This window comes from Populus euphratica, unplaced genomic scaffold (assembly GCF_000495115.2).
Source record: "Populus euphratica unplaced genomic scaffold, PopEup_1.0 scaffold5.1, whole genome shotgun sequence".
Taxonomy (NCBI): Eukaryota; Viridiplantae; Streptophyta; class Magnoliopsida; order Malpighiales; family Salicaceae; genus Populus; species Populus euphratica.
The window spans coordinates 3,811,937-3,819,734 of record NW_011499848.1 but is presented as its reverse complement, the minus strand read 5'-3'; the positions used below and the strand labels follow the sequence as shown (position 1 = coordinate 3,819,734).

Genomic DNA, 7,798 nt, shown 5'->3' with positions numbered 1-7,798 from the left:
TTTGTGGGTTGGTAGATGGATAGCAAGAGATGTCAATCAACAATTTATGTGTGTATTGTTTTTTTTTCTAGGGTAATTAAAGTTTATAAGTGACTTGGAATTCCAGAAGTTGAACCATATGACACCAACGAGTGCTTTTCAAAGTTCTGTCAAGGGGCAAAATTTTGTTATGCATTCTATTCCACAGCTGAAGCTGCAATATTGAATAGTAACTTCTTCTTTTTTGTCAAAATCTTTTACCTGTTTTTCCTTTTGTGTTGATGCCTTGGTCTTGTATTTTCCAAACATGTCTGTTCAGATTCTTCTTCCATTGGGTTCTGTTCCCTTGAAAACTCTGCCTGCTTTTTATTCTGTGGTTTTTCTTTTAGATCCTAATTTGAATGTCGTTATTGGAGTCTATTGTTGATTGGTTTTTTGTTAAGAGAAAGGCTGGTTATGGATTTATGGGTAGTCAAAGCTAATTACTTAAAGAATTCTTCAACAAGGTTAAGAGAAAACGCATTGGAAGCATTTTCTTTAGACTATTTTCACAGCCAATCCCAGTCTTGGAATTTAACGCAACGAATACGAGAGCAAACTTGCCCCTTACGCAGATTAGGTGTCTGCAAGCATTCAGCTACAGATGAACCTAATTTATAGAAGTTCCAAGAAGTAGTGCTGCTAAAGGTGAAATACATTTACAGGGCCGTCAGCCTTATGGAAGGGGTTACTTTCTTGATTTATCTAGTTAATTGTTGTCTGATTCTGTCATGGGAGAAGTGAATTCGTTTCGAAGAATAACAGTGGACGGGCAACATGAGAATAGGTCTAGAGGGTATATCAATAAATCCCTTGATTCTTCAGATAGTATCCTCACTCTTGCATTTGAAGAGAAGAATATGAATATGCTTCACTACCGTCTTCATCTACAGAAATGGCATGGCCATTGACAATTGGACGCTGGATTATCGAAGGTAGCCATTATTTTGGACAAGTGGCAGTTACAGAAATGACATGCACTCTACTCAATTTTCTGGATCCAATTCAGGAGGAGATTAATTTAGTCACAGAAATTCCAATGCCACTCATAGCTTATTGCCCTGTAAATTCACTCAGAAAATGTCCTCGCGGTAATGGGAGGGAGTTGCTTGGTTTTCTATTAAAGGAGAGCTTATGCTGTTACAGTAGAAAAGGCCTACACTATCATTACTGTTCAAAGAGTCGCTGAATGTAGAAACAGAATTTTATTCATAGTTTATCGTCATGTGACAGCCTGCATTTGACGCAGGTATAGCAAGGTTTACCTGAAGGTAAAGCCTGTGCTGTAACAAGCACGGGCCTTGATACATTATCAAATTACAGAATAAGCATAAATGATCTTCAGATCAAACGACATAACAAAGCCACTTACAGACGGCACACTGCTTTTCCATGGCCAGATGCTTGCCTTTATAGGGCAAGTGAAGCCAAACTGCCAGAAGACTGGATCCTTGTATCACATTTATAAGAACCTCCAAAACTATGGACTTGAGCATGAACTTGCACATGCCTTGATAGATTTGATAGATAACCTCGTGCGATGCATGTAAACATATAGAGCAAGGCCCTGCAATCTTGGAAGAGCATCAATTGACCCCAGAGAGAGAGGAAAATCAAATTGAATAATGGGTTTCTACAAAACAAATCAAGTGTTTGTCTTCATTGGAGCAGCTTACTCTACAATGAAGTTTACGATGGAAAGACTTTCTTGTATCTAAAATAAAACAAGAAAGAGAAATACAAGAACACACAAGCAAGACCAGTTATAATCAGAACCCAATTAAATGCAGATGGTAAATCAAAAATTGAGGCTACAAAGTTCATCCCAAATATTCCTGTCACAACAGCAAATATTGTAGCCACAAAGGTAGCTGCAGTAAGAAGCAACTCAAATTGAATCAATTGGTTCTGAACATTTCCCTGTAAATATGAGAGAGAAGTTATATCTCGTGTGTGTTTTTTTTTTTTTTCAATAAAAAAATAGGAAAAAAAAAAGCATCATAAAAGTTAAAATTCATATTAAACCTTACCAGTTTGATATTGATCAAATCTTCAGTATCATCTATGTATTCTTTGAGCTGCAATATTTATAGATCAATTAATATAATCACGTAGTAAATATTCTTGCACATCACCATGTGAAAACCTATTTAGAAATATTAGGTATCCTTTTCATGTAAAGGCACCATAATCTGTTTTAGAACCTATAAAAAATTCTAAACAGCCTAGGCTGGTTTTCTGTTTCGGCTTGCCACCAAAAGGGGCAATCTGCATAAATTGGTGGGTTGTCAAAATCACAATATTGGTTGGTTTTAGTCATGCATGCCTTATACCTCGTCAATGTCAATTGTGGGATACCAATTAGCAAGCACTATCCAATCACAGCAACTCATATACATATATCTAGATTGAGTTCAAAAACATGCACGCAGGAACACACCGTGAACAACTTGCTTTGAGTGTTGTCAATAGCAACAAAGTAGGCTTCAAGTAACATTTCAAGTTCATCAATATTCTCGCCGTTACTGGATGAACTCATCAAGCTTCCATGTTTGCTTGGACTTGTATTGCTAAATGCTCTCTGCAATTTCTGGGCTCCAATAATTGACCTCACTGGTGAACCAGGTGCAGATTTTGAAACCACTCTGGTCTCAGCTGGGAAATCATTTTGAAAATATATATCACCTAAAGCATAAGCTTCCAACCTTTGTTTTTTCTTTGTAAGATGCATCTCGGCCATGTCACCATCATCATCCATGAGATGTTCTATCTCATCATGGACCTACAATTTCAATCTAAAAGCTAACGTATGGAGGAAGAAAGCGCCAGCAAACAATAGAACACTAAGAGAAAGGGGGGTAAAAAGATTACTTTTACCTTCTGAACTCGCTGAGTCAATGCAAGGAGGTGGCCCTTGAGTCTACGGACACGTTCCAGATTAAGAGTATTAATAGATGTTGCTAGTTCATCCAATGCTGGATATACCTCCAATTCCAATTCTTTTACCTATCAAACCCAAAAGTCCAAATGAGGGAGTTACCCTTAATTTTTCAATCTGCCAGTTGTTCTATTGCTTTAATTGTGTGTGCAAAGGCCTGTTATCTACCACTGGTCTGCCTAGGCAAAGTCCAGGGAGCGAGGTTTTCTGAAAAATGATCTTGAACATTAAAACATTTACATAAAGGGACCAATCTCCAGACTCAACCATGTGCATTTGCAGCCCAAGCGTTTTAATTCCATATTACACATAAAACACTATTCTTAAATGGCTGCCCAATCTTAACCCACATGGTTTCTGGAACCACATTTGGTCAAATACACCATTCAATAACAAGTGACAAGTGACAACCACATATGCAAATAACAAGTTCAGAGCATTGAGAGACAGTTTACGTATTCAACTCTCCTAAATCTTTTTCCTTTCTTTCATAGGGATATGCCTTTATTCTTGAAAAGATATAACAGAGAGGAATTCAATTAGACCCCTTGAGACATTGTGAATCAAAACCTTCTCAGTATCCATTGATCATGCAAGGAAATGTAATTGTATGCATCAAATAGCTACCATGGTTGGTCAACACAAAGCATGCCACAAGAAGTCATGAACTCCTATCATGGAGCTGATTAAACTCATTGAATGGCAATCTGAACAATGATGTTTTGAATCAGAGTATCTATAAAAGACATGCTGAGTCTCCACACCACTAGCACTAAAGAAAAAAAGCAATGCACCGGGAAGGTAATAGTAAACAGAATTAGCCCCTCTCTCAGGGTACAAGTTAAAAACTCAAAGCAGCCATAATCTAAAAGTGTAATCTAAAAGTGTCAAACCAGAAAAGGCTGACTGCACATGTGGATTCTATTTTTCCAACATCTATAAGTATGATGCAGAGAGGGAATATCAAGTTTGACATTTGCATCAGAAGCACCTTAACCTTCCAAATAACGCAATATTTTATTTTAAGAAATTGGCAATGATTTTAAGATTTCCAGTTATCAATGTAGAAAGTAATCTTGGGAAGTAAAACAAAATGGTATGTGGATGATCTTTACAAGATTACCTTTTGATACAAATTCCCTGACCCTAGAAGACTAGCTTTCTTTTCCCTGAGATCATTAATTTCTAAAGGCTTACGGGCTTTACTTAATTGGTCTGGTTCATCTTGTGGTTGTGAGTGCAAGTAGTTCAGGTGGCAACACGTTCAGAAAAAAATATGGAAGTGCTGTAGTGATGAGTGTTGTTAGCATACCTGAGCATCAAGAGATGTGCAAGTTAGTTCCAAAGTCAATTCCAGAGCTCTGAATTCAAACGGCAAATCATCTGAATCAAATCAGCAGTAATTTTAAGTAACTCATTCGGCATGACTTTATAAACTTCAAGAAAATAGTCGTAATAGAGATTGACAGAAATCAGTTTGAAAAAATGTGAAGTGAGCAAACTTCTTCTGAGAACAAGAAGCTCTAGTATGTTGCAACAACAGAATCAAGCCCAATTAATCAAAGACTTTCAAATTTGAAACTCCATCTATCCACCTACAACAACGCAACCAGATAAAAGATTGAGGCCATTAAAACAACTATTCTAGATTAGAAATATATGTACCCGCTTGTTCTCGATTTGTCTGAAGACGTTTGCAGAATTCTGACATGTACCGGACAACACATCCATCCAGGGAATTCATCAGGATAACCTCATCTGCTGTAATTATACATCTAATTTGTTCAAGACTGACCACAATAGCCTTCTCCCGTCCTAAAATTGTGGAAGGGTAAATAAAAAGGGGGTCCAAAAGGCGCAGATCCCTGGAAGGCAAAGAACAGTGTCTCATTATAGTGACCTTGTCAAGCTCCAAAATCTTTGAGTTCCCATCCTTATCAATCTTTATCCATGAACGATTTCCAAGAGCATGACCTCTCTTCTTTAGGCCTGGAAAGCTAGACCCACGATTGCCATACCCATCTAAATTAAGCCTTCCATTGCAAAGAGAAACAGCAGGTTCGGGAACACCAGCTGGTGGATGTGGGCCTCGGAATCCTTCCATTGGACATTAACTTTCCTTCTTTCGGTGCCAGGTCAGAATTTCGTATAAGGGTGGTGCACCAGTACTCATTAAATGGTTTTAATACGCCAATCTATGACATCTGAGTTAATCATAAAAAATCACCTACAGTTATTACTGTTATCCATGTTCTTCTTGCATTTCTGGGTTAAGCAAATGCCTGAAAAGTAAAACGTCATATGATAGTTATAAACCCTATTAGTTCATCAATTAAAATGCACATCAATTCCCACGAAAGAAATTAACATACTTCCATTAATAATGAATCCAACAAAACTAATCCCTTTGGTAGCTGAAGATAACCAAAAAGAGAAAGATTGAGACTTTGACTGGGCCTAGCACATAAATCTGCAGCTTGACAATTCAGGTGAATGGAGATACACACACAAAATCTAACGACTCGTGAGTGTTTCAGTCAGAAATGGCCAGAATTAACACAAGCCGTCTCTGGCTGACCTAAGAGTTACAAATTCTTTAATCATTCAAATCCAAAACAAAACTCCACACAAACAGGAGCAAGAATCAATTACCCCGCAATTTTTATCTCTAGTCACATCTACTGATTAACATCACTACATCAATTTCTATAAAAACTGAGCATTACACCGATAAAAGGACAAGACCTCATTGCTCCATTAAAAGGTTTTTGATTGATATTAAAAGAAAGCCTGTGAAAACCAAGAAAGAAAAGACAGACGGAGAGAGGAGGAGAAAAAGAATCAGTAGGGTGAAACATAGACACCGAAAGAGAAACGAGAACCTTACCCTTTCAAAGGAAAAGGTAGTTTAAATGCTCAAGCTCCATGGTGGAGACTTGTGAGATATAATGAAGAAGAATGCTCTTTTTCCAGAGAGATCCAGTTGATGAGAGCCGTGTTTTCTTGTAGTGACCATGAAAGGTGGAGTAGCAAAGGTGCCCACGACGTTTTTGCCACTCTCTCACAGCCTGATTTTTTTAGGGTACACACGGCATGACGAAACAACCTTAACCTTTAGTTTTATTAATATCTTTGTAACTAGTTGCTTCGGTCGATATACCTTGTTTTTTTCTCTTAATGAAACATGCGGAAAAGAGAAAAGGAGGGCATCATGATAATATGATAGATGCGGTGAAGAGAAAAGTCAATTGTAATAAACTAAATTAATATAATTTAGAATATCTATTGTTATTGGAAAAAAATATATAGATAAGTTGTGCATTGAACATGATCAATTCAAGCATAATTTGATGGATACGGGATCTTTATAGGTCTTAGTCTAATAAAAAAATACATTAATATTTTTAAAAGATAAGCTATATATATATATGTGTGTGTGTGAAAATATTTAAAAATAAAATAATTATAAACATAAAGTTTGAAAAATTTATGGTATATTTATAATTTATAAATTTGTTATTTATAAATTTGTTATTTTTATGAAAACAAGGGCCTAGAATGTAATTTTATTATTGTAGTATTTTGAGATATATTTTACTTAAAATAATATATATTTTATCAATATAAAATAACAAAGGACACGCGAGGGGTTCCATATAAATTTTCAATAAATTGTTAGGCTTGAACAGAGTGTCTGGGTCTGTTAAAAATAAAAAAAAATAAATTCTAATATATTGTTTGAATCTTAATATATTAGGCTCGAGCATAATAACTTGAAACATTACTAGTGATGAGTAATAAGTTCATATATCTTGATAATGATTGGGTTTAGATATGGTAGCCAAAACCCGTAATAACCTGAACTTATGAGTTCATAAATGTTTTTTTATTTATTAAATTTAGATTTTGTATATATACTCATTAAATTTAGATTTATCATAATATTGTATCTATAAAATCTAAGATATAATATTTTTAAATTTTTTTATGACATGTAAGGTTGAAAATCCTTTTCTTTTATTAATGTATAGAACAAGGAGGGTGTTTATATATTTTAGGTTTAGAATGTGTCAATCAAAATTGATTGAAGTTTATATTGGTTAGTCGGTTATCAAAATTAAAGGAAATTAGTTTTGTATCAAAGTTTTTACATTAAAAAAACATATAATTGATTTACAAATCTAAGTATTAAAATTGTTTTTAAAATTAATATAAACATCAAAATCTTTTTTCTTGAAAATATGAATCTTCAAAAACAAAAAAAAAAAAAAAAAAAAACAGAGTCCAATAATTCACGAAATAATTATTATTTTTTTAAAAGTAAACAAACTTGTTGTCGGGGTCGGACATCTAACATGCAATAAAAGAAGCAGACAAGCAATAAAACAATCTCTTATTGTTTTTTTTTAATTATTATTGTTTCTACAGGGAAAAAGAATCTCTTAACTGAGTCTTCTTTAGGTAGTATTTACAATAAACTTGATTTGCTTAAAGCTAATTAAAGAAAGTAATAAATTCTTAGTCAGCACTTCGTTGTCAAATGCTCCACCCATCCCATTATCACTTAATCCAATAAAAGCTTAAAATTAGATTTAGAGAAGATTAAAAACCCATCAAGGGAATGATAGTGAGTGACATGGATGTTGGTTTTTAAAATATTTTTTTATTTTTAAAAATTATTTTTAATATTAATATATCAAAATAATTAAAAAATATTTTAAAAATTAAATTTAAAAAAAAATTAAAAGGGTGGTTGAATCTCAGGGATCTAAAAGACGTGTCACAATCCCACAGGTCAAGGTCAAATCCAAAGTACCCTTCATTAACAGAAAAGGAAAGAGT

General features: G+C 34.5%; 1 protein-coding gene across 2 annotated transcripts; it reads right to left on the bottom strand.

Moving 5' to 3' along the window:
* Positions 1 to 1,185: 1,185 nt before the first annotated feature.
* On the bottom strand, positions 1,186 to 6,065 carry LOC105116317 (magnesium transporter MRS2-5). 2 transcript variants are annotated; one of them, XM_011013619.1, is made up of 7 exons: positions 5,844 to 6,065; positions 4,622 to 5,238; positions 4,269 to 4,339; positions 2,896 to 3,024; positions 2,459 to 2,800; positions 1,540 to 1,651; positions 1,186 to 1,452 (listed from the first exon to the last, which is right to left on the bottom strand). In XM_011013619.1, exons 2-7 carry the CDS (start codon positions 5,058 to 5,060, stop codon positions 1,331 to 1,333), a joined length of 1,215 nt encoding a protein of 404 aa, XP_011011921.1. In that variant the 5' UTR covers positions 5,061 to 5,238; positions 5,844 to 6,065; the 3' UTR covers positions 1,186 to 1,330. The 2 variants fall into 2 exon arrangements, with proteins under 2 accessions (XP_011011921.1, XP_011011912.1); XM_011013610.1 differs by adding an exon at positions 2,049 to 2,096 and having other exon boundaries at positions 1,209 to 1,938; positions 5,844 to 6,064.
* Between the last annotated feature and the right edge of the window lie 1,733 nt (positions 6,066 to 7,798).